The sequence below is a fragment of the Panthera onca genome, chromosome C1 (genome assembly GCF_046562875.1).
Source record: "Panthera onca isolate mPanOnc1 chromosome C1, mPanOnc1 haplotype 2, whole genome shotgun sequence".
Lineage (NCBI taxonomy): Eukaryota > Metazoa > Chordata > Mammalia > Carnivora > Felidae > Panthera > Panthera onca.
In genome coordinates this window covers 2,349,492-2,376,358 of record NC_138346.1, presented here as the reverse complement: position 1 = coordinate 2,376,358, position 26,867 = coordinate 2,349,492, and the positions used below count along the sequence as shown (strand labels likewise).

The following is a 26,867-nucleotide window of genomic DNA, read 5'->3' as shown; positions in this document are numbered from 1 at the left end:
ATCGAGCCTTTGGAGAGGGTGGTGGGCACCACAGAACTGACGAGGGACTTGGATCTATTACGTGTAAGTGAGTCCGATTATTCTGTACGAAAAAGACCAACAGAAAATGGCAAGAAAAATAGGCTTCTCACAGAAGGGCTCCTCATGGCAGAGGAAACTTGGCTGAAAGGCCACACCACCTGAGTGACCCAGGAAAGCGGGAGACTCCGCGAGCTCCTGGTTGACGGCCACCTCGCCCTGCAGCTTTGAGCAGAGCCACGGGGCACATAAGTGGGGACGGGCCTTCGGGAAAATCATCAGCTTTCCCTTATAAAGCTGAATCTTGGTTCCGTGGCCCGGTAATCCCTCTCCTAAGTGTGGTCACGCTTGGAAAATTCCTGCGTGTGCTCACGCGACTGGTGCGAGATTCGCTGTCCTACGTCGCGGCACTCACTGAAACGGTCCGGATGGCCACCAACGGACCAGCAGTGGGAGACCACGAGCGCGTCAGGGCACACAGAACGCCGCACGTGAATCTGCGGAACAAGATTCACGAAACAGGACAGGACGAAAGCAAGATGCCCGGGACGGCGTCGGGAGACCCCGCTGTCGACGGTGCGCTGTCCGAGGAAGCATCCGTACGTGGCGGAACTAGCCTTTCAAAGACGGCAAGTTGAGGGCAAACACCGAACTGGGAACAGGGTTCCTCGGGTGTGTGGCTGACTACAGAGCCTGCATTCATTACCGGACCGTGACCAACGGGGCTCGGGCCCCCCCGGGGAGGTGAGCCACGCAGAAACCAGCCCAGGCAAATGCGTGGCTCCACTCCGCACCAGCCAGGACGCATGCGGGGTTACAAGGTCTTCTGATAATCAAGGAAGGACATTTCAGAACTCCGCCTTCCGGACTCAGGAACAGAGTGCTCTCCATGGGTGCCACGGAGATGTCTGCACACGGCCTGTGTGGGACGCTCCTCTGGAAGGAGGCTGGCAGGGGGCTAGACCCTCCCCGGGGAACCCGGCGCTTGCCTGGGCGCCCTGGAAGGAGGAACGAGAAAACGTAGCAGCCCTTCCCCAGCCGGGTCCCAGAGTGTTCACTGCACGAATCCCGACACACAGGACCTGTTAAGGCACCCTCCACAAGCGCGGGGGTCTTTTATATTTCCATAGGTCGCCCAAAAGGGGGCAGACATTGGCTTGTGAAGACCTATTTCCTGGCAGGCGAGGTGACGAAATCTTCGGGCTACATAACCGGGAACCAAAAGCACTACTGTGTGATGAAATCACCTGGCTGCATTCGCCCACAGCCACCTCCTCCCAGAAAATTCCATTTTAAACTGCCCTACTCAAGTTCATTTTGAGTGGACGTTTTTGACAGAAGGAAAGAAATACATGATTTCTTCCGTCTTACTTCTTTTCATAGTACAAACACACAACTGGTAACCTCATGATACGGAATCACTAAGCAGTATAAAGTCCAGCTTCCAGAAAGCTAGAAAGGACCACAGGATGTCCCTCCTGCAGAGGGCCCGGCTTCACCGCCTCTCCAAAAGAGCTGGAAGTCCTGTTTCTAATATTTCTCTAAAATGTTTATTTATTTCGAGAGAGAGAGAGAGAGAGAGAGACAGAGTGCGAGCAGGGGGAGGGGCAGAGAAGGAGACACAGAATGCGAAGCAGGCTCCGGGCTCCGAGCTGTCGGCACAGAGCCCCACGCAGGGCTTGAACCCATGGACCGCGAGATCATGATCGGAGCCGAGGTCTGACGCTCATCCGACTGAGCCACTCAGGTGCTTGGAAGTCCCATTTCTAAGAGTGACAGTCCCCCAGGACGGTCCAGGGCCCCCCACACCCCGACTGGGGGTACGTGTGCACAAAGAAATCAACAGCACTGTTTTACCTGCTTGGAAAACAAACTTCGACAGTACCTGCATTTGAAAACACCGCGTTTCCAGTTACGCTGTTCAAACTTGAGGGATGTGGTCACTTGCCAGCCGCAAGAGACCCCCATTTCGGGGGCGTGGTCTGAAGGCAGGGCTGTGGTCACGGACCCCAATTATCCAGCAGCTGGGTTGCAGAAACAGCTTTCAGTCCCAGCAGGGACTCGCCACCCTCCCCACAAACCAGGTCTTCCCGGACCCGTACAGCTGCTCGTGCCATTTCTGGACAATGCCCGCCAACAACCCCCGAAACAGAAGCCGGTGGCGATATGCGTCAGTGAGAAGCCTCGCGGGGGCAGGCGGGGGGCACCGAGTTCAGACTCCAGTGGGAAGGTGAAGCAGTCCATTCTCCTCGGGCTCCTGTTCCTCAGAAGCCACCTCACGGAGCTCGGTCGTTCTGCACGTCGTAATCTCCTTTCCAAAGGAAAAATGCCCTTAAAGGCTTCTGTCAGTTCCCGAAGCGGCCAGTGAAGGGAAGGACAGTCCCCTGTTTCCTGCAGATTTCCATTCTGAAGCCCAGGGACAGGGTTTTTAAAAAGAAATGGTAAGAGGCAATGTGAAGTGACGTGTTTAAAATCTCGGCAGGATTATTAGGAGTCCAATTAATCTTTAACTTACGTTGTGAAAACACGAGTTAAAAGGTCTTTACGCCCCACCCCCCACCCCCATCCCCGCCTCCTGGCTGGGCCGAGGGGGGCTCATTCTTGACACCCAAAGAACAGCTCGTCAAGAACACAGGCTGATGGTAGGCATGCCGGCCCCTCTGGAAACTCCACCCTGGGGACAGCGAAAAGACCTAAATCTTCCCAACAAGCAGATGACCACGCAGGGAGACAACAGCCACAGGATTCTGGGAGCTGGGTGGGGGCCTGACCTGGCCCAGCAAAGAAATGCCCCCTGGATGCCGGCACCTCTGAGGTCGGGGAGGGCGAGCTACCACCACACCCCACCCCCACATGCAGGGACCCCCAGAGAAGGGCCCAGCTGAGGGCCGGAGCCGGGCGCAGGCCCAAGACGGAACCGTGAAGGCGACACCGGAGGCTGGGACGCGGGGCCAGGCCTGCACCCCCGGAAGGAGCGGGGAGGGTGCTCTACCGTAAAAGCGTCAGCCCAAGAGGCAAGGGCAACAGGTCGGGACATCTGGGGCCCCGAGGGAAGGACCAGGCCCCTGCCCGGCACCTGGCCAGGGGGCAGGGCCAGGGAATACGCACGCCCGCTTGCCAGAGACGCACCCTTAGATACTGGCCAAGCATTTAGCAAAGCCTCTAATGTGAAACACGGAAACAACTGAAAACGGGCGCTGTCCGCACAGCCCCTCAGTCACCCCTGCGGGTGGCGGGTGGTCCCGTTGCTCTCTGTGGCCGCCCCAGAACCCAGGACGGCGCGAGGTGCTCAAACCCCACGAGAACTCCCCGCGAAGCTGGGGCCGGGGCAGACGAGGACCTGGGGGCGACGGCCACACGGACGGTGGGGACCTGCTTGGAGCACGGGCCACAGGCTCATCTTCGGTGGGAGTCTGCCAAGAACACGCTCCGCCAAACCCGGGTCACCTGCAGCTGCAGATGTGCGTGAGCCCCCCGCCTCACCCACCCGCTCTCCGCAGACGCTACCGAACGGTACGCTCCCTCGGGGCCAGACTCTCCCGGGCTCGCCTCGAGCAAGCCTGCGGGTGCACCTGCCCGCTCCCGGGCCCTGGGGACCCGCCTACTTTCTAGCTCACACTTAGAATCCCGTGCCCGGACAGCCCGCAGGCTCACGTGCTGAGTGAGAACGGCACAGGAGTGTCGGCTGATGCGGTGGTGCTGGGCCTTCTAGAACCTCTCCAGAGAGTCCCCAGGGGACAAACGCGAGCCTCAGGCCCGCCCTCCACGGAGCACACAGTCCAGAGGGGAAGCAGGTGGAAACGAAATAAGCGGGTGAAGCACGTGGCAAGTAGGACAGGTAGACACTCCTAACCACCTTCTAGTCCCCGTGTGACAGATGTGGAAAATGGAGGGACAGAGAAGCAGAGACATCTGCACAGGGCACAGGGAAGAGGAAGTAGAAAAGCTGAGCCCGGCCCCGCGGGAGGGTTGACAAGGGCATCATGTGCATTAGTTTCCTGTGGCTACTGTACAAGTTCCTACAAACTCAGCGGCTCCGATAGTTCTGGAGGCCAGCGGTCAACGCGGGTTTTCGGGAGCTAGACTCAAGGCATCAGCAGGCCGCGTTCCTTCCGGAGGTTCTAGGGGGTAAACTGCTCCCGGCGTGCCCTGGCATCCAGGGGCATGCGCCCGCCTTGGCTCCTGGCCCGCCTCTATCTTCAAAGCCACTAATCGCATCGGTCTGACCGCTGACTCTCTGACCCTCCTGCCTTCCATCTGGAGGGACCCTTGTGACTCCACTGAGCCCACCCAGATGATCCCAGGTCATCTTCCACGTCAAGATCCTTAATCACACTCGCAAGGTCCCTTTTGCCACGCATGGTCACACACTCACAGATTCTGAACTAAGGGGTGGTCGTTGGCGAGGGGCACTACTCTGGCTCTGGCTTGTAGGCTGAGATCCGACAGGGCAGCCGGGACAGAGGCAAGGGACAGGTGGAGAGGCGGCTGCTGGCTGTGGATGGAGGCCAGTGGTGGGCCGGCCGCTATCCTTGACGACGGAGAAGGTGAGCAGCCGGGCTCTACAATACTTAGTAACTTTCCCGAGGCACACTGTGCATTTTACCCTTTTGAAATGCACACCTCAGTGACTTTCCAGTCCATTTACCAAGATGCGCAAGTGTCACCGTGAAGCCACGTGAGCATGTCTCCATCACTCAGGTGACTCCTCCTTCACATGGTTCAAGGGGCAGCTGATGGCATTTGCTAGTTGACTGAATGTGGGATAGGAGACAGGATTTCTTTTTTTTTTTTTTTTTATGTTTTTTATTTATTTTTGAGAGAGACAGAGAGACAGAGAGCAAGCAGGGGACGGACAGAGAGAGAGGGACACACAGAATCCGAAGCAGGCTCCAGGCTCTGAGCTGTCAGCACAGAGCCCGACACGGGGCTTAAACTCATGAACCGTGAGATCATGACCTGAGCCGGAGTCGGACGCTTAACCGACTGAGCCCCCCAGACGCCCCGGGACAGGATTTCAAGGGTGATCTGGGGGCTTCAGAGGACGGAGGCCCCAGTCCGGGTTGGCATGGGACGGCCAACAGTCCAGTCTCACACGCTGAAGTCTGAGATGCCTATTAAACGCCCAGGCAAGGCCTCAAAACAAGCAGCTGGCTCTTGGATACGGAATCACGTGAGATCCAGGCGGGAGCAAGAACTCTGAACGACGGTAGCAGCAGGGTGGTTTTCGGGGGTACGAATGGATGAGACGGGGCCACCGAGATCACCAAGGCAAGGAGTCAACAAGAACGAGAAGCCATTCAAAGGCCAGCCCTGGGGACAAGAGAGGTGGGGAAAACATCTGCCCGGGGGTCGGAGGATGAGTGGCCAGGGCAGTGGACAGGTACCAGGAGTGTGTAGTCCTGGGACAAGGTACTTCTAGAAGAGGTTAGTCCTGTGAGTCGATACTGGGGAGGGGCTCTGCAAGATAAGGGCTGGGACGTGGCATTCTGGGATTTGGCAAGAAGGAGTCATCCGTGAACATAAAAACAGGGACTCTGTTCTAAAGCTGGGCTATCTGTGAGGTGCTGCAGACCCCTGGGGAGGGGGTCGCGGGGGGCACAGCCAAGCTGCAGTAGCTGGTCTCTCCTGGAAATGGTGAGGCAGCGTGAAAGACCAACGCGGCCTCCGAATCTGAAGCGGGTGAGGGCTCACGGGGCAGGAAGATAAAGCACCAGCCACCTCGACCACATCTTTCTTCTCTAGGTCAACAACGCCAAGGGCAACGACCCTGGGAGACACCCCCCCAGGAAACGCTGGAAGTCTCTCCAGATCTCCACCCCACTCCGCTGCAAAGCCACCCCGCCGCCAGCGGCACACTGGCCGGACCAGAGCGCTGGCACGGGGGGATCACGGAGACAGCCACGCCGCGGGCTGCGACAGCTCGGTGCAAGGTAGGTTCGTCAGAAATCTCCGTGAATAGGGGCGGGCGCCCAGGTGGCTCAGTCAGTCGAGTGTCCGACTTCGGCTCAGGTCGCGATCTCACAGTTTGTGGGTTCGAGCCCTGCGTCGGGCTCTGTGCTGATGGCTCGGAGCCTGGAGCCTGCTTTGGATTCTGTGTCTCCCTCTCTCTGCCCCTCCCCTGCTTCTGCTCTCTATCTCTGTCTCAGAAATTTAAAAAAAAAAAAAAAAGGTGTTAAAAAAAAAAAAAGAAATCACCGTGAACAAACGAGAGCAGGACCGTTCTCCAGAACGCAATTTGGGAATGTGAACTAAAATCCCCAATTGACTGACACCTACCTATTCCCTTGGCCCAACTCACAAAACCTGTGCTGTATCCGTATCACATGCCCACGTTTACTTTTAAAATTTATTTGTAACGCGTTAAACCCTAATCTGTTTAAAAAGCTGAACGTACAGCGTTAGGGACACACATCTGCACGTATGCGTGTAGTGCCCGTGGCTCACGCGCTTTAGCTGGGGCCACGCCAGGTACACCCCTCGCCCCGTAATCACGGTGGATCATCTCTATACCACACACGTGTTTACAGGCACACACACGCACACGCACACGTAAGACTCGCACGAACAGTCCGGTCAAGCACACACATGGCATGAACAGGTCGTGGCAATGACCCTGCAGTGACACTGCCACAAGGGGGGGGGGGGGGCACTGAGGCCTGCCCGGGAGGCATGAGAGAGCAGCCCACTGGGTCACCGCTGACAGAGACCCCCTGAGGAAGCGAAGGCTTGCCGAATCTAGGTAATTTCACACCGTGCTGAGAGCTCGCGGCGCGTGCACTCAGCGGTTAGTCTGTGAACACCGTGCCCTTTTCAAAACACCACGTCTGAAGGTCTCCTTCCTGCAGTGTGACACCCGCCCTCCCTCCGTCCCTGAGCTCCTTCCCCCTTGGGGGGACTTGTCCCACCAGGCACGGGGACAGGGAGGGCTGCACTGCTGGGGTCCCTACTCAGGAAGCGGCGGGCGGGGATCTGGCACCAGACCCTGCGGGGTGACCATCCCACGAGGGGGCGCGGCACTGGGACCTGCAGATAAACGGCATCTTCTCGGGGCACCTGGGTGGCGCAGTCGGTTAAGCGTCCGACTTCAGCCAGGTCACGATCTCGCGGTCCGTGAGTTCGAGCCCCGCGTCGGGCTCTGGGCTGATGGCTCGGAGCCTGGAGCCTGTTTCCGATTCTGTGTCTCCCTCTCTCTCTGTCCCTCCCCCGTTCATGCTCTGTCTCTCTCTGTCCCAAAAATAAAATAAACGTTGAAAAAAAAAAAAAAATTTTAAACGGCATCTTCTCGTGTCGGTACCACCAGTAAGAAGGGTGGGGCTCCTTTCTGCCCTCCGCCTGCCTTTCCCGAGGTCCTTCTCAGCAGGTGCACAACCTGCCCGTGAAGGCGGCTCCTTCTGGGCACCCCTCACTCTCAAGAATTTCTAAACGCCCCGGTCTCTGGCTTGGCGGGGCAGAAGTAAGCAGTAAGTATCCCATTTCCTGACACTTCCCCCTCCTGCGAGCGTACAATCCCCAAGAGAGGCTCATTCAAAGCCCTCGTTGCTCACTCAGGGCCCCCTCGGCTGCCCCGAAGTCTCAAAGACTGGGGGCAGCAACTAGACATTCTACGGCACGAGACGGCGGCTGAGGCCAGTGCGTTCTTGGCCGGGTCACTGGGCCTGGGAGTGGGGATCTGCGGCCGCCAGCCCCGCGGGGCCCTAGTAGCACAGCCCGAGTGCAGAACAGGCTGGAGGAGATTTCCAGAAGCCTGAAGAGCTCAGGGTCCTCTTCTCCCCTTAACGATGATCAAATGGACTGCATCTCTAGACCCAACTTCTGGAACCTTAACGTTAACTTAAAATGCTTCATACTTGTAAGGGAAAGCGTAAGTGAACAAACCAAGTCGTGGCAGAAGAGACACACACGTTCAGTTTCTCGCCTTTCCCAGGCAAAAACCACCACCACGTTAAGGTTAGCAAGTCAATGAATGGTAGTGATATGTATATATGTATATACACTATTTATGGCCCGAAGAGAATTACCAGAACTAAAAATAACACTACCACTAACGAAATCAGAAAGTGAAGGAAAGGGGCCAGAGACAGTATAGTTTACGAATTATCTAATCTCCCACAACATCAACAAATTCTGCTCAAAGCTGCCGTATCAAGAAATAGCTATTTCTCCAAATATGTGAACTTGTAAATGGTCCCCTAAGATCTAAAAAGAGGATACGGCCTTAAAAACGACCAAAAAAACAGCACTACACACACCAAACCAGACAAAAGGCCAGAGGAAGCCTACGTCCCAGAAGCCAAAGGAGCAGAAGCATTTAATTCAGAAAACAGAACATAAAACGGACGGAAAACATACAGCCAAGCACACTCACTGTTCACGGAGTCCCTTGAAAACGATCAGATTGGGTAAAAACAAAACTGAACAATGTATTGCATACCCGGAAGGCAGCCAGGCCTACGAGACTCAGCTTGAACGGGACAAAAAGGCACAAGAGGCAAGTACTAAGAGAAAGAAATCGAAGGTCAAAATATCAGTATCACGGAGACTAAATCCAAAGCAAATGCAAGATAAGGCACAGGCCCATCTCATCAAGTCTGGAGTATACGATTTACCAGGAGAGTACGGCTGTCGTAGAGATGCGTGGTGCCTTCAAGACAGAGGTCAGAGAACACACAGAAACCCAGGGAAAACCAGGCAGAGGGACCGCGCCGGCCGCAGAAGCTCCTCTGCGCGTAGGGCATCGGCGACAGCCCACAGCAGGACGCAGAAGACAGGGATAATGTAACCAACACTTAGGCTACGATACGCTTCAAACTCTGTACCGTGAAAGAATTTATGCTTTCATTTCAAGCCCCCACGGAACGTTCGCAAAAATCAATGCCACATGGAGAACACAGAAAATTTCCAAACACATACGAAACCCCACGAAGTACAGGCTATAATCCCTGAGCACACTGCCACCGGATGAGAAATTAATAAAACACGCAGACACAAAAATCCAACTAGAGGAAAATTTTAACACTTTTCTCTTAAACGTTCAAAAATCCAGCATGAAAATGAAGAAAATGTGTAAAACAGAGCAAATGAACACATCGCATATCGAGAATTCCAGGAACCGCCTGAAGCCCAGCTCAGAAAGTAATTCATAGTCTTACGCACTTGAGTAATTAAAAAAAGGAATCGAAACAAATAAATTAAGCGCTGGACTCTAAGTTAGAAGCAGCACCAGAAAATTAAACCATATGCTGTTCAAGGAAAAAGAGGAAGAAAATCATGAAGATGACAGAAATTAAAGGGACTGCTGGTTTGGGACACGGACACCCGGGGCAACTGGCGGGAACGGCGGGGGGGGGGGGGGGGGGGGGGGGGGGGTGGGGAACGGCGCAGGTGACGAAGGCTTTCAGGAACCAGTCCCAGCGTTTCAAACCAAACGAAACACGCTTCCGTTATGAAACTCTTCCGTGGTGCACGGGACAGGGAGGGATGTGGCGGGCAGGCGGGCATCCGGTGTGAACAACGGTCAGCATCTGCCATTTTGTTTCCTCTGTTAACATCCATTTCTCTTTGTGATCCCACGGAGTAAAGTATCTCAACTTTAAATTGGTAAAAGACGGAAAGCAGGTGAGGCACATTCTTTTCGAAAACAGATTCTTCTCATTAAGATGAGGAATTTTAGAAGTAACATTGCTCACAGGTAGTTGCGAGCACGGCACAGCCAGGGCCCAGGGCCCCCTCGGCCAGGTCTGCCCACAGCTGGTGGCAGCGGGTGCCGAGAGCCAGCTCCGTGAACGCTTCACACTGACGAACAGCTGGTCCCACGTCTGTCGATGCCAAGGGTTGCGTGAAACGTATCTGGGCTTCAAAATCTCGTTTTCCGGCCACACTGTTCCTCGGTGGGGGGCCATCTCGACGCTGTCCGTACAACTTGGCTGGATCGTCTTCTGCTGAATAGTTTTCCGAAACCTCCTATTAAATGCCAAGCTGAAAGTACTGAAGATATCACGGACCCTGGAGAAAGAAACCTTTCCGTAACAGATCGCTGAAATGGTGTTTTCTCCAGAGTAATAACCTGACCCGCGAGGCAGAAAGCTTCGCTCAGAAACGTGTTCCAAACCTGACTCTACAGAAAATAAAGTTGCTTAAATACAAACGGCGATCCACACAGGCCACCATCTGGGGGGGGTGGCGGCCTCCAATGACCCCTCCTATGCAAGGTACTAGAGGGACACCAAGCACCTTGCCACGCGTAATTCTAGTCCAGAGACACATGCAACTTCTCACTTCGATTTTCCTGGCCTTCACGACAGCCCGTGATGTTATTTTAAAGGAATCTTGTGTGCAGAAATTCCTGCGCGCTGGCTGCACCAGCTCGGGCTCTATCTGAAGGGAGCAAAGCCATCTGTACTCCCATGCTCTGTGATTTAGCGATGAAGCAAGTGTTAGATTTTCCCCCACTCCCTATTTCAGACCCATCCTGAAAGCTCTTTAGAAAACCCTTGTAATGTTTCTCATTTCTCTGTATCCTGCAGGAAGAAAAACGGCTTTTTGGAAATATTTGCAAGCTCAAATTGAGCAAGAGCTGTAAATAAAACCTGGCATGCACTCGGGAACTTGGCTTTCAAGAAGTGCGCAAATGTACTTCCGGCAAACTATAAATAGCAGCAGGCAGCGCCCCGTGCAGAAACGGTGAACCGTCCTGCAAGTTCTCATGTGTAAGTGCAGCCACCAGAGACAAACGTGACTTCAGAAGGAAGCGACGGGACAGAAGCATCCTCCCGAAAGTTCGCTGTCTCGCGTTCGTAAACACGGTGTCACCGGACACGCACCCGAAGTCCACCGCTCACGTCGCAACAGCAGGAAACTGGGCGCCACGAAGGTTTAGGCACGGCACCCGCCACAGTGCTTTGAAGGACCCCCTCCCTCCTCCCTGCCGCGGGGAAGTGCTCCCAGGAGTGAACAGCTAGGACAGATGGCAAAACCCAGGCTGCACGGGTGTTAGCGGCTTGCCCGGGTGGCTCGGCCAGTCAGTGCGGACACCTAGATTCGAATCCGCAGTCCCCGCCTCCCTCACCTGCCCCACACCCCGGGCCTTGGCTGGGCTCACACTGGCACACGTCGCAAGTTCTTGTCTGAGAGCCATTTCGATTATCCTAAATTCAATGGATAAAAATACAGCCTTTGCAAATTAAAAATAGTTCCCGTGGTCGAGGAAGGCCACAAATCTCTACAATTGTCGTTGCCGTTTCGGTTACGTAAGGTCAAGTTTACGTAACTCGAACAAGAACGCATTTCAGAATTTCCTTCCTAGCAACCTCCAAACGTTTGCTTATGTATTTCACCGAAGAGCTGGGCTGCAGCAGGGCCAGTGTTACCTAATACTGACAGTTGAAATATTTAAAAATAGAAGGTGTTTCTTCCACTTGGCAGAAGGAGAAAGAGGGCAGCGAAGGGGCCATCCTGACGTGGGGCTGCGTTTCTCCGGGTGAGCCGGGCTCTCCGGAAAGCGAGGTGCCCACCCCACCCCACGTATCCAGCAAGGAACGCAGCATCTTTCGAGAGTCTGTGGGTCGCGGGCGGCTGGAGACGTGGGACTTCGGTGTGCGCTGGGGCGCTGAGGTTCACACGTGAGCGTCTGGAAGAGACACCCGGACGTGTGTGTTAGACATTCGGCTCCTTGCCGTGCGTGTAACCTGGGTTCCGACTGGTAGCCGCTTGCCGCCCGCGTGGGGGGAATCAAAGTCCCGGCAGCATGAGGTGCCCACGTGATTGAAGGGGGACAGGCAGGGACAGCGCCCCTCTGTTGTCACTGCCGCCATTATTGCCACAACGGTCAGCGATCGGCTGTCCTGGAGCCCAGGAGTCCTGCTCGAGGCGGTGAGCAAGTCTGGTCTCCCGTGCGGACACACATGGGCTCTCAGCACAGGACACGAGCCCCTGAGGAGCAGGGACACCCCACCAAGTATGACCTGGTAGAAAATGCACCAGTAACTCTAAGCAAACACCGTCTATTAAAGAAGTATAAACAACGTCCACTTTACAGACACTGCCTGGAGATCCGCTCCCGTGGGAGGGTTCATTTCCATGCCCTCCGTAGGCCGAGTCCCAGCGTCAGGGCCTGGGCCTCAGCTGCCTCCACGCTGGGGCTCTCAACATCCCCAGTGGGGCACGACTCTTCAGCAATCCAGGACCAGACCTCTTCTGCCCCCCGAGGGCAGCTTCGTCCACGTCCCCACCGAAATCCACGGCAACTCCACCACCCACGTGCTCAATGCCCAAACCCTGAGGTCATTCGTGCCTCTCGGCTTCCCTCACGGCACGCCTACACCTCCAGTGAATGCTGTCTACTTCTAGTATTTCTAGAATCTGAGCCATGGTCATCATGCCTGCTGTCTCTGCCCTGCTGGGGCCAGGCTCCCCGTCCCTCGCCCTGCCCCCTGCGGCCACCACCCTCACGGTCCGTAGCGTCAGGTGAGGGGTGTCCCTCCTCTGCTCAGAACCTCCGAGAGCTCTCCACTCACTCACTCACGGGCAAAACCCTGGCTGGCAGGGTGGCCGCAAGTCCCCGGTGGTCTGTGACAGCCCCCTGCCCTCAACTCTTGCGGACCACGCTCCTCCTCTCCTGCCTCCTCGCGGGCCCCACGCACTCCCCTCCGGCCTCTGCACCGGCCTCTCTCCCCACCGGCAAGTCCTGACCTGCTCCTCCTGCCCGGGGAGTCCGCTATCCCCACGTCACGTCCACCTGGCCTACCGCCCTGTACGGAAGGTTCCACATCTCCACTCCTGCCCCCGCCCTGCATCCTGCGCGTGGTGGCTGTCCTCTCCCCCAGTACACCCTGAGCTCTGCAAACAGGACGGCTGTTTGTTTCGGCCACAAATACACGCGTCCTGAGTGCGAAGGGCAGTGTCACAGGACGCTAGGACCGATCACGAGGAACGAGCGCATGAGTGGGGGAGTCCAGGGCCTGTGCGACGAGGCCTTCCTCGGCCACGTTCTTTAACGTTGTAGACCCCGGGCCACGAGAATGCCACCTGCCCTTCACTGCTTTTCCCACCGCCCCCCTTCTACTTCTAACACAACTCGCTGCCGCCCAGCATAGCATTTTGCGTATCAGCGCCCAGAACTGGACCGAGAACACAGCTCTCAAACCTCGACACAATGCACAGGCTTAGGGATGTCCCACATCACAGGGAAGAAAGGTTAAAACTTAATGCCAAATGTCCAACCTAAGGGTAACAACCCCCCCCCCCCCAAAAAAAAAAAAGCAAAGAGAGGTAAGAGCAGAATTAACGCAACAGGAAATAACTGTGGACCAGGGTCCCCGGGCAGAGGCGGGACTTGAGGGAGAGCAAAGACACAAAGCCGACACGACACGACAGTGTGCTGGGCTCCACCACCAGCCCACCTGCACGTCCCCATGCTCCTCAGGGAAGCGTCGAGGCTTTTCTGCCACCTGCAGAGGTGCCCAGGGGTGGGGTCCGCTGGGAGAGCTGGAGAAGGGCAGCCACACGGACACCGGGCCCCTGCGTGGTCCCGCCCCGACGGCACCTGCCCGCTCCCCTGGACCTGGAGTCGAGAAGGGTCTGGGTTTGGGTCTCGGGCACCCGGGGCAGGTGCTGGCTGCCGGGAGACTCCGGAAACGGGCCTTCTCCAAAGCGGGTGGATGCGGTGTGACCAGCAGGCACAGTACACGTGATCACTGGACGGTAAGTCGCGTCTCGATCAGACGGCAACCACAGCAGGCGGGCAAGGCTGACGCGGCCACGTCCCTGACCCTGGCTGAAGGCACCGGACGACGCCCGTGAAGGAGGGTCCACGGACACTCTGGGCACATCCCTCTCCCACTGCGTTGCCCTGACGTGCAGGACACAAAGCTGGAAAGACCAGAGATACCGATGTTGGACACGTCGGTCAGTCCTGGGCACACATCTGCGACTGGGGACACTTGTGCTCACAAGCAACAGGGAAGCCAGCACTAGAAAAACCCTTCCTTTCACCTAATAATCACTGTCAAACGTCCTGTGAGGACATGAAGGGGCGGCTCTCCGCTTCCTGTAGCAACCCAGGTCTTGGGGTCCCTGTGCCGCCACCACACCCGGGCTTGTGTGGACGTGAGGCCGGCTTTGGGCCCAGGGCGACATCTCTCAGATGCCCAAGTCCCCCCTGTGCCGCAAGCAGGAAATGCTGGCTTTCTTCCGGCTCCCGTTCCCTTCCGCAGGCCACACGGCAAGCTCGTGGTGACTCTGCATGGAGATCTACAGCGACAGCAACACACAGAATTTCAGGGGCGGGAACGGCTCATGATAAACATCGACAGCCCAAGAAATCTCCCCTCCACCCAGGACAGGAAAGGCCGTTAGTTCCTCCCTCAAGTGTGGGGGACACCGACAGAGCCCGGCCGGGAGAGGGGTGGCCAGGCCTGGAGCAGCACCGGAGACGCACGAGGGGGCACTTCTGGTTAGGAACGGCAGACCGAACACCGTCACACTGAACACCATCGGGGACGCTCCCTGCTCCCCCAAGATCCCACTAAAACAGTACGGAGTGCTTTAAAAAAAAAATCACCCACACAAATGCAGACAAAATGCAAACAGGAGAGAGAACACAGTTCCCCAAGTCAGAAAGAACATGGGTGAGGGGCGCCTGGCTGGCTCAGTTAGCCGAGCAAACAACTCCTTGGTTTCGGCTCAGGTCACGGTCTCGTGGCTTGTGGGATCGACCCCCGCGTCGGGCTCTGCACTGAGCGTGAAGCTTACTTGGGATTCGTTCTCTCTCGTTTCTCTCTGCCCCTCTCCTGCCTGTGCTGTCTCTGTCTCTGTCAAAATAAACTTTAAAAATTAAAAATTAAATTAATAAAATTAAATAAATAATAAATTTAAAAAATTTAAATTAAACCTTAAAAATTAAAAAAAAACAGAAAGAACATGGGTGAATAACGGGTACCTGCCTTATCAGACACAAGAAACCCCATCCTACTCTATGATGGCGGGGAAAGGAGGGTCTGCGTTTAGCCGCAAAGCCTCCCGGGACTCAGCCGCTGTGGCCCTAGAACCCACAGCTCAGGAGATGGAGCACCTACCCCGGGAGCACTCCTGCTTCCCTCCTGGGAGCACTCGTGCCAACCCCACAGAGCTGGAGGAGCCTGGAGGCTCCCTTCCTGGAGAGGGCGAAGGTCCCAGATTGACAGGGCTTGAGAGCATGGAAATGGCTGATGACCCAGGATGTGGGCGGCCCGGGTCCACACCGTCCCAGTGAGGCTAGGGGGGCCCCCAGCCGCTGGCACCACCCACACCCTTTAGGGCCCCCAGCCTTCGGGGGACCTTCCCCAAAGATGAGCAGACAGTGGGGTTGCCAGACGGTCAGGAAAACTGTCATCATGCAAGGCAGAACCCAAACAGGACAACAGGACCCTGGGGGGAGGGGGGGGGCGCAATGCAGAAGGAGACAGTGCTGTCCTAGACAGAAGGACGGACACACCATCCGGGCGGCCATGGGGACGGAGGGCAAGGCTTGGGAAGGTAGGGGGACCATGCCTCAGTATTCGGGGGGGAAAACGGTTTGCAAAGCCCAAGTGCACAAGCCAGATAGTAAATCACATCGTCACTCTGAGGGCAAATGTCACGTCATAGCTATGCCGGGTCACCTCCGCTCACATGAGGCCCCAGGGCCATGGGTGAGCGCACAGGGCAGCCCTCCTGCCCCGGGCTGCCTCAGTCCCATGGCAGGCTCCATCCCAGAGGACAGCAGCATGCCAGGAGGCAGCCGTCACCGGCCCGGTGTCACGCCCTGGTGTGACATGCTCGGCCCCCAGCACCTCAGGGCCACGTCCCTCTCTCCAGAGTTGGCAGCCATTCACACATGTATCGCCAAGAGCCCTGGTCTGGGGAGGGGCGAGGGCACACACAGGGAGGCACGGGGCAGAAGGAGAGAGGGTAGGAGAGAAGGAAAAGAGACACGAAGAAGCGGCCGGGGGGTGAGTGACGGAAAGTGGGCAGTGCCTGCTGCCTGCTCCCTCTCTCCTGTGGGTCGGGAGCCTCAAGGGCAGGCCCTGTGTGCCCCGTCCTGTGACAAGCCCGGAGAATCCGATCAGCACGACCCCTGGATGTGCCCACAGCTCTGGGACCTGGAGAGGCCGGGCTGCGGGCTCCTATCCTGCTCAGCTCCCAGGGCCTTGGGGCAGGGCCCGGTGCTCCGTCACGTAGGGAGGCCAGTGTCCATGAGCGAGGTCGGGACTGTGGGGGCAGAGGGGCTAGGTTAACAGGACAGAAAAGCAGACACGAGAGAGGGAGGCCTGTCTTTTCTCTGGAAACACTGTCCTGAAGCACCAAAGCACGATACCCCAAGCTTTACCCCATAAAGGACTGTCCTTGGGAAAGAATTCACTCTCTCTTGTGTGAATTGCACCCCAAAGTGAACTCGTCAGACTCCCGAGAAAAGCAGCAGGGCCTGCTGGTAACTTGGGAGGCGTCTGGTAGGAAGTGGCCGTGCCGTGGTCCGCGTCCTGAAGCAGCTTCGGTCACCCTTGTCCCTGCAGGTCAGCAGCCACGCCCTCCACTTCAGATTCCGCTTCTGAAGTTCTTGTGAACAGGACTCGAGCCCCCGGGTGCACCTGCACGGCAGAGGGCAAGGAGGCCGGGGCCTGCCAGGTGACGGGTGGTGACAGGAGTCCCCCTCTGGGGGCCCAGACCCAGTCACCAGGCCCGGCGTCCCAGAGAGACATGCGCCAAACACTGAGGAGGTCTGGTACCTCCTCAGGCGTGGCCGGAACCTTCTACGACAGAGTTAAAGGAAAAGCCCATGCAGCCTTGAACCCTCACGGGAGACGTTCGCGACGTGACTCAAAGCGTTTTCACGTTAGGTTCCCCGCACGGGCTGGTTTTGCTTCATTTTAAACAGAGGTTCCAGGGGTGCGATCACAAAGGCTTCTGGGCTGGCGGAGGGAGGTGGTCACCCCGGAGCGGAGCCGAGAGCCTGGGTACCAGCAGACGGGAGGAGACGAAACAAAAGTCGGCAGAGAGCCGCACGAGGCTCCCTCCCGTGTGCCCCACGCTGTGCCAGAGTCGCCCGCCATGCTTCCCGGTCCCCGGTGCCTCCGCCAGGCCGAGTGGTCATGTGACACGAGAGGACGAGTCCGCTCGAGGCCACGCAGACCCCCTGAGCTGCTGGGCTGCCAGGCCCGACCCTGCACTCGCTTCCTTCAATCCGGAGTCCAAGTGGGAGCACAGGAGTGGGGCAGGGAAGGGAGCACACCGGACAGACGCCGTGCTTGTGCCGTGGGAGATGCTGTTCCTGGCACGGCAGCGCCCCTGCATGCAGACTGCCCGAGGGAGGCACGGGCCTGGTGGGAGGGACGGGGAGAAGCAACCGGCATGGAGAAGCCAGGCTGCGCTGACCGCTCCCAGGGGGACGGGCTGGGAGCCCAGAAAGGACCGGAGCGGGAGGCTGGGGACGGGCAGGCCTTGGAAGCGATGCCTCTTCACAGTCGGGACTGGTGATGAACTTCAACCGCGATGGCAAAAGCACACCTTGAGGACTCCTCTGCGCCACGCCCGGGGAAGGAGGCAGCGACCCAGCAGGACACCCCAGCACGGCACCCTTCTGCCCGGAACTGCTCCCGGCCGTGGATTCACCTGCTCCCCTAAAGTCACCCACAGCACCTCCGGACGGCTCACGGTGCCCGCCACACATGTACAGCTGTGCGGCCTCCCTGGATAAAACTGCAGTGACACTCAGGTTTCCAGCTTCCGTGGGCCGCAGGCTCCTCAGTCCGGGCTAAGTCAGGGCTGCTCACAGGGGCTCTCGGGTGAGCCTGTGCGGGGAGGGAAGCGGGAAAACTCTCCGCATTTGCTTAGACTGAGCAAATCAAACTGGGACTCTTCTCCTCAAATTTTCAAACTGCAGAACTTGACTTTGGCATCTTTATGTTCTGGGTTTCATTTTTCCTCCCAAGTTGAAAGCAGACAAGCAAGCAGGAGGAGCGCGGCAGGCCCCCGGGACAGCAGGGCAGATGCCTGCTATATGCCCCATGCGCCCCTGCGCAGGCCCACCTGCGGCGGAGGGCAGCCCGTCTTCGGCCACGATGGAGCGCGTCCTGGGGGGCACTGCCTCCAGCCCCAGGGTGGTCTGGGGTCACAATGGCGCCAGAACCAGGAGATCAATGAGCACAATCCCTGACCCCGCCTGGCACCCAGCAGGAGCCACACAAGGCAGCCCAGGCCTCCACCGCACCCCGTCCTCACATTACACACACACACACACACACACACACACACACACACACACACAAAGGAGCATCACGTGAGAAGTATTACCACAAGGGCTTTGTTCCCAGGGGATCTACTGGTTAAAGTAACTAATCAGCTCAGGTGCCAATAGGGAGCTTTTCTGGCGCTTTCCCCGGGTCGTACGGTGTCACATAGGTCTCACATCTGCCTTTGCCTCACAAGATGCGTTTCCGCTCACGGAAACCAAACAACGGCACAACCAACATGCCTGCGAGGCACCAGAAGCTTTGCGCCAGCCCAGACGGCTCCTGCTCCAAACTCCAAGACATGTGTAAGAAATTCTGTCGCCACTTCGACAGCGTGCTGGTCAAATACCCTTCACGGCGTGGGAATCCATGTTTAAAGCTAGCCCTCGCTTTTTGTCTTCATTTGGGTAAGTTCTCGGGAGTTTCTGTAGTTTCTTCAAGAGGCCAGAATTTCCTTTGAAAAATTCAATTTCACCTTTGTCGTACCGCCTTCCTAAGGAGCCTCCCCAGCTGACCCACGTGCGCACTTTAGGGGCACGTGTATCGCGGGCGACGGTGCCTGCATCCCGTAGCTGTGGAACCTTCGGGGGCCTGCAGCGCACATCCGTAAGCTCGGGGGCCATGACCTTGTCTGAGGCGATCTCTTCTCCAGCGGCACCGGAGCACGGGGGTCCTGCCCCATAACTCGCGTGCCGGGTGCCCAGCGAGGGTGCGTGGCTGCCGTGACGAGCACACACGCCTGGTGGACAGCCCCGTGCACGCCGTCGGTTAACTGCGGTGTGCTTCAGATGTGCGTCCTGCTCCCGCTCCGGTCTCGCTTCCTCCACTCTGCTCCTGGACGACCGAGGCCTCCCCTCGACCCCGTTCCCTCCGTCAGGGCTGCTAAGCGTCCACACCGGGTAGCACCCGAGTGAGCCCCCTCCCAGTTCTGGGAGCTAGCACCCAGCACGTCTGGCACCCCATGTCTCTCCCCTAATAGACATCGCTTTTATAATCAGAGGGAGAAGCCTGTAACTTCAAAACCGTTACGACGATTCAGAAATGAGTGACTTAAGCGTCTTCCAAGGGCACTAGAACCCAAGCACCTGATGCAGGTGGGTGTGTGGTCCTGGGGCCTCCCGCTCCCCAAGACGCCCATCTCTCCCCTTCTCCTCTGCCCTGGATCCCCGACACCTCTCCCCACCCGACGGAGCTGATGGTGTGGCTTCTTCAGGACCCCCGCCCGGCTGTCGCGTCTGTGCCCCAGGTCCCCATCCGGGAAGGAAAATGACAGTCTCTGGGAAGGGCGAACAGGTGCAGCCACATCCGTGAAGGTGTTATTTCACTTCAGAAAACAGAAATACGATGCTCACTTAGGGTAACAGTAGCACAGGATCTGCTGTATCTGAGGGTAAGCGGCTGTATGGTTTCTTCTAAGATACAATTACTTGGCAATTACAAATTCTATTTCATTTATTTATTTATTTTGAGAGAGAGAGAGAGAGAGAGAGAGAGAGAGAGAACATGTGCACAAGCAAGGGAGGAACAGAGGGGGAGAGGGAGGGAGAGAGAGAGAGAGGAAGAGGGAGAGAGAGAGAGAGAGAGAGGGAGGGAGAGAGAATCCCAAGCAGAACCCGAAGTGTCATCACAGAGCCCGATGTGGGGCTCAAACTCACGAACCCTGAGATCATGACCTGAGCCCAAGTCACGAGTCAGATGCTTCACTGACTGAGCTACTCAGGTGCCCCTACAATTAGAAATTTTACAACAAGGAAAAGCAGAAGGAAAGGCTTGTTTACCCACGAGAAGTTACAGGGCAGGGGAGGTTAAGAAATCAAAGTAACCCCAACTGACTAGAATTTTGGCCTTTTCCTTCTACGATACAGACTTTTCTGCCATGAGACATTATTCTTTTTAAGAATTACCTCAGGTCTCGATTCAAGAGGGCGCACAGAAGATGGCAATAGTGCTTTTCTATGTGAAGTCAGTCTTTGTAAGGACTATTTAAAGGAACCATTATCAGAAGAAGCCCGCGTTGAGGTCGCCGTCGTTCACAACCTGGAAGAGCCAGGAGGTGCGCGCAGGTCGACGGTGGGGGGGCCCCCGAGCCCTTTCCTACTCGGCGCGCGAGCCACTGCTTCCAGGAGCCGGCTCCCCAGGTGGACGCCGCAGTCATTCCTGCAAAGTGTGTCACGTATCGGCTTGCGTCCACACTGCCACGTGTCAAAAGAGGGCCGAAGTTAAACTCGACTGCCAGAAAACCCACCAAGGCCGACCGGGATGGACAGAGAAGTACAGAGAACATCGTTGCTACTCCCGCATCATCACCGTGTAGCTGTGAAGGAAGTCTTCGTGTTAAGTTTCAAATCCTTCATTAACCTGAATCAACATTTTTGGTGCGACGTACTTGAGTGTGGGCTGGCCCGGCCGAGCGCGTGGACCCGTGAGGAGGGCCCCGCCCCCTCACTACGGCGGCTTCTGCGGCGCCTCGCGTGCAAGCCTCACGGCCGACGTCACACCCCTGGCACCGCGTGCACGCGCCCCCTTCCTCGCTGGCACCCCACGGGCACGGCTCCCCCACTGCGAGCACTCACCACCGGTGACACACACACAGAAAGCAAAAGCACCAGAAAACGCAGCAGTGTCCGACTCGGCCCGCGGGGATCTGGCTCCCAGGAGGAGAAAGGACTTGCTTCGGTTCCCTGGGGGCACACTCCCCAAGGCGTGTTCCTCGAGGTAAGCGGTTCCCCGCAAAGGAGGGGAGGAGGGGGAAGGGCCCAGGGGGGCATTCCTGGGACCCGGGACCGGCTCTGTCCCAGCTACGCCACACACCGTCTTCCGTGTCTGTCAATGGGACGCGAAGGGATGGCATCTGTCCAGGAACTACTAAAAATCAGACCTGTACGTTCGATCCTTCTGAGAATCCTGCGGAGAAGGCATTAGTATCCCCGTCTAAGAGATGAGCCAACAAAACAAAACAGAAACTCAGCAGCCGGCCTCAGGCCACAGCTGAGGGGTCGGCGGGATCCCGGGGCCCCTCAGCCCGAGTGCGAAGCCCACGGGCCGTCTGACACTAAGCCGAGTCCCAAGTCGGGTCTCAACAGGCAGCGTGCTCTCACCGAGCCAGAAGATCCATTTGCAGCCCACCTCTTTGTGGCTCACGTGGAAACGACACATACCTACCCCCTTTTCAATGCGTCGGGCCATCTGCAGAGTCTCCTCTGCCCCACCCCTGGGTGGGCTCTAGGAGCCAGTCTTAAAATGCCCGGCCACACGGGGACCCGCGTTCAAACAAGAATAACACCGGCAGAAGGAGCTGAAGAACAAGTCACAACCAGCACGGTTTACTCCACACGGACCAAAACTGGGGCACCTCCTGTGCTACCGTGGAGCCTCCCTGCCCCCCATTCCGTGCGGGGTCACAAGTGAAGGGGCGGGGGGAAGAAGCAGAAGCTGGAGCGGGCCGTGAGCGGCCCCAGGGGCACGGGGCACCCGGGCACCGTCCAGGAGCACCACGGAGAAGCCACAAGATGCTGTGTTTGGGGAAACGCCAAGGAGAGGCAGGGACGGCTCTCCTCCGGCACCTCCAGCCTCGCTCAAGGGCACGGGGGACGGCGAGGCGGGGGGCGGGCCCGACGGGGGCCGGGGCAGAGGCAGGGGTCCGCCGGCGCTGCCCACGGAGGGAGCGGGCGGGGTGGCGCCCACGAAGGCCGGGGACCACCGAGACACAGGCCTCGGCGAAGGCAAGGGTCCGGCGGCGCTGGCCTCGACACGCCGGCCCGGGGGTCTGCGGCCAACTCACACCCCGGGCCCCGAGGAGGGACGGCCGAGCGACCTGTGAGGGGGACCCGAAGGCGCCCAGGCTGTGAGCTGAAATCCTGGAGGACACCGGATGGGGGGGAGGTGTTTCACAGAAAGCAAAAGACTGGAAAAAATGTTTCCACGGCCATCTAGATTCGGAAAACGCTGCTTAACGCTGCTTAAGGCGTAATATTTGGAAATCTCATACATGGAATCAAAGACTCCTGATCACGGCTGACGTTCTTTAGTTGATGAAAGGACAAGACGACCGGGAGACCTTGTCACTGAGCGGCTAAAGCAATGAGAAGCCTGGGCTGTGGGTGAGGCGGGACTTGCCCGTGGTCCCGTGGCGGCCAGCAGGCTGGCCACGCCGGGCAGGGGACTTCTGGCCCTGGCCTGGGCTCAGAACTCTTTCCCGGGGGCCCTCCTACGGACGGGGGCCGGGGTCACACCTAAGAGAAGCAGGTGGCCCCTCTGGGAAGAACACGCCCTTCGGAGCTCAAGACGGAAAAGATTCACTCCTTTGCCACTGAAATAACCTCAAGGCAACGCCCAATGCACTTCCACAACGGGTGGCCTATTTCACCCCCGGAAAAGAGCACAGGAGTCCACGGATCTGATGGCCCACCTGCCCCCCCACACCCCCCATGGGTGGAGCCTCCGAACGCCCCCCGGATGAGCCCGTGCCCACCAGGCGGGGCGTGCCGACTTACCCGTGCTGGGCATGTGGTTCACGCGGGCAGGGTTTAGCAGTTCCACAGGCTGGTCTCGGCCAGAAAGTCCATCTGGAGGACAGAGAAAGCATTTGGTTTCAGAAACTGCGCGCGTTTCCACGAAAATGCTTTACACTCAGAGTCTGCGAGGACGCTCCTCGCAGACAATGGAAAGGCAAGCGTCCTTCGCATTTTTAAAGGAGGACAGTTTTAATTCCATCGCAGGTTATTTTTATTTGCCGCATCAGAAACCGAGAGCCCCTTTGGAGGACGCCAGAGTAGTCCCGACTGCAACAGGGCGGGCGACAGCTTCTGGCCTGAGGGCATCTACCCAGCTCGGCCGTCCCGGTTCACTTGGGTTTCCAGCCACGTTCTACCTACTTGTGCTCATCAACACAGCTTTTCTGCAGAGACCGGAAGCCCGGAGATGATGGAAACGGGAGAACCGCTCGCCCTCTTCCCAGATGCTGACAGGTGGCCGGGGTGACAGCAGAAACGCGGCCCTGGCGGGGGTGGGGGGCCCCGGCCGAGAGCAGCTGTGCGGTGTGCTGCGGGGGGACGCCCGAGGTCACCAACACGCCCAGACACGCTTTCGCAAAGACGCCTGGCCGGCTACTCGCAGCTTAAGGAATCATTTTCTTGAACCCACCTTGGGCCCGTATTCGGGAACCGTCTCTCACTCCCCAGGCTGGGCGCGGAGACGGAGCTGGCTTCCGGCCACCACCCTAAACCTGGAGCCGCCGCTCTTGCGCTCCCTGAGACTCCCCATCTCCTCCCGGGCAGAAGAGCCAGAAAACTCTGGCAAAACTTCCAGGAATCACACTTTGGGTTTAAAATTAGCTCCTGACAAGTGGTGCACAGCGGGCTGCGGGGACAGGCGCGTCATGACAGACGTGACGTGGCGTCACTCTCGCGACTGCCTGGAGGAGAAAGTGCTAGTCTCACAGAGCAGCCGTGAGCTCCCTCAGGCAGACTTTGCAATCACGACCAGACGGAGGGCATCGGATCAGCCGCGGTACGAACGCTTCGCTCTTTACCTCCGCGGATAACGCCTCGCACGGCCGTCCCGTCCTGCGTCAGCCAACCCGCGCGTGTCTCGGAACACGTTCCAAGTCCAAGGACAGAAGTCCTCGGAGGAGCTCCAGATGTGTGCTCCTGAGATCTGAAGACCCCCCACCCCCGACTGAGGGAAGGGCGTGAGGCCTTCAAGGGGCAGCCAGCCGCACACAGGAACAAGCCACCGCGAGACCCCCCCCCCCCCCCCCGCCGGGCCACGGGGAGAAGCCACCACGGGGCGTCTGGGACGCCTCCCCTCAACCGGCAACCCTTCCCCAACTTGGCAGCGTGTCTGCGTGGCTACAAGAAGACGCCAGGAGCATTGGGGGCTAAGACGGTGCGTGGCTCCCCGAGGCGGGGGGACCGACAGCCCGTGTCACACCGAACACCTGCACGAGGGCCTTTTCTCAAAGCCCGGGACCCCTCGCCAGCCCGTGTGCTGAGCCATAAGCCTGCCACCCTGCCACGTGAGCTCCCTGGCTGCCATGTTGAGAGAGACCGTGAGACGGTGACGGAAAAGCACTCTGGAACCTTTCTTCCTGAAAATACATAGGTGAAATTTATTTTGTTTACGAACAAAATTTTTCACTTTCAAAAATACAAAATTCTGGGGGAACCCGGGTGGCTCAGTTGGGTAAGCGTCCAAATCTTGACTTTTGGCTAAGGTTGTGATCTCACAGCGGCGGGATCGAGCCCTGCGCCGGGCTCCGTACTGGGTGCAGAGCCTATGTGAGCTTCTCTCTCTCTCCCTCTCCCTCCCTCTCTCTCCCTCTCTCTCTCTCTCCCTCTCCCTCTCTCTCTTCCTCTCTCTCCCTCTATCTCCCTCCCGTCTCTCTCCCTCTCCCTCCCTCCTTCCCTCTCCCTCTCTCTCCCTCTCCCTCCCCTCCCCTCTCTCTCTCTCCACCCCCCGCCCTTCTCCCCTACTCACACATTCCGTAAAACCATAAGAAATTCATATACTATATATTTTTAAAAACTTTGGATCCCACTGTAAATACTTTCAGAGACACCAGAAGGCCCTTTTGAAAATCCTACTCTAGCTGTAGCTTCCCAGGGACAAGGGTCAGGAGCACGGTGCTTGGAAAACCATCCCACTCTGGGCTCTCGACCAGGTTCACAGGAAGCCCCCACCTGGCAATCCCGTCCCCCGAACGGACCCCAGAGTCACCTCCCAAAGCCCGCCTTCAACTTCCATATGAGCCAAGGCTCTAGAACCAGAAAGAGTTTAGAAACCGAGAAGCCAGTTGACAGATGAGGAAACTGCGGATCCTGGGACCGGCTAGTGGCCGTGCCGGGCCAGCGCCCCAGCTTATAGGAACACCTCCTCTCGAGTGCGGTCCTGAGCCATTCATGTCTGCCCCGAGCCGCAGAGGTCTGATTACGCCAAAGCCAAACGCACAAACGGTGCATAATAACACGTCACTTGTGTCCACGCTCAAGGGAGAAGGGACGTCAATCTCCACGCGCTCGATTCAGAGCGCGAGTTCAAAGATGTGTGGTCCTTAGTGCATCCCCAAGTATCGCCCCTGAGTGCTAAGTTCAAGTAGGGCTTTGCTGAGTCGGCCCATCCCCAAAATGTCTGGACGCCAGACTGGGGTACGTCCCCCCGAGTCGCCAGCAAGACGTCGATGGCATGTCTGGACGAGTGGGCGTGCCGGGAAACGTGGCTGTGTGGCGAGGACGCTCCTGTTCTGTGGTCTGGGACCGTGGACTCGGGGCCTGCATGGTGAGGGTGGGTGTGAACTCTGACCAGATGTGCTTTCGTATCCTTCTTCCCCCTGAGCTCACGGGGCCTCCCGGGGAACCCACGAGGAAGGTCAGGCAGGTACCAGAGCCACACGCTGGGCAGGACCCAGGCCACCGGCCGCAGCCACGGCCACAGGCTGTAAGACCCCGGCGGAGGCCTGCGCAGCTGCGGCCCCGGGACAGCGGGGCCCCCCACCGCCTCACCCCGAAGAGCCTGGCCGGCCCGTGCCTGCACAGTGTGGACGCTGAGGCAATTTCTGTGACAAGTCCCACATCATCTACAGGACAACAAGAAAAAACAAACAGAAAAACAAACTCAGACACTGAATAAAAAGGTTCAGCCCCTTCCTGATAGACTTAAAAGGGGTCTGCACAAAAACTTATGTTTCTCAGACCAATAAACACAGTACACGAGAAATCCACACACAGGTTACCTAATGAGAGATGGGGAGGAGGGGTGAGGGCTGGAGTCAGGCAGGGAGGGCAGAAAAGAGGAAGGGCAGGGAAGGGAGGGGAAGGGAGAGGAAGGGGAGACAGAAGAGGGCAAGGGAGAGGACAGGAGGAAAGAGAGGAGGGGAGAGGAGGGCAGGGGAGGGGAGAGAAGGGGAGGGTAGGGGAAAGGAGGAGAGAGAGGAGGGCAGGGGAAGGAAGAGAAGGGGAGGGCAGGGGAGAGGAGAGAACCCCCGTCCCCCCTGCACACTACTGTCCTCCTTGGTGGGGATGAGATGTGTCTCATTAAGGTTACACCTGCCCTTCCCTGAGGGCCTCTGACCCTGAGCTGTTCTGGATTCAAGTCCTCTGCTCTGTTCTAAACAACCAGGTTTTATCTTTTTTCCTGATTCAGGGGAATTCTGTACAAACCCTGACGGCGAATCCTCTGGCAGCTGCCTGCTGCAGACATCAGCTCAGAGACCGTCTGTCTTTAAGGTCACATCTGTCGATCCTGTCAAAGCTTACGCTTTCTGGGGCAGGTTTAGGACGGTCCTCCGGAGCTGGAGGCGGCAGAGACGCTCCCCGGAACCCGCTCCTGCCGGTCCCGCGGCCTTGCCTTTCACGTGGGTCTCTCCTCTCTCTCTGCTCTTGGTTTTTGTCCTGAGGAAGGTGAGGGTTCTCTGGGGTGTGTGTGTGTGTGTGTGTGTGTGTGTGAGTTTTCAATGGAAAGCCAAGTGCCTCATCATACTTCGGCTGCTGGCTGGCACCCCAGCTCCGCCCATTCTCTGCCCCACCGGCCGATGTGTTTATACCTGTGCCAATAATCATACTGCCATTTTACAATAATCCTTAACATCCAGCAAGGCAAGAATCCCTA

General features: G+C 57.7%; 1 protein-coding gene across 7 annotated transcripts in view; it reads right to left on the bottom strand.

Moving 5' to 3' along the window:
• HDAC4 (histone deacetylase 4) overlaps positions 1-26,867 on the bottom strand; it is a 288,638-nt gene that overhangs the window by 125,068 nt on the left and 136,703 nt on the right. For 5 of the 7 annotated variants that reach the window (XR_009607488.3, XM_060624337.3, XM_060624334.3 and 2 more), the window contains exon 3: positions 22,757-22,828. The exons of 1 other annotated variant lie outside the window; for it this stretch is intronic. Coding sequence is in view for 4 of the 6 variants with exons in the window: in XM_060624337.3 (XP_060480320.1) it covers positions 22,757-22,828 (72 nt within the window). In the remaining 2 variants the exon portion in view is untranslated. Of the gene's footprint in view, positions 1-22,756; positions 22,829-26,867 lie in introns of those variants that run through there. One more of the 7 variants, XM_060624344.3, reaches the window with a different exon arrangement.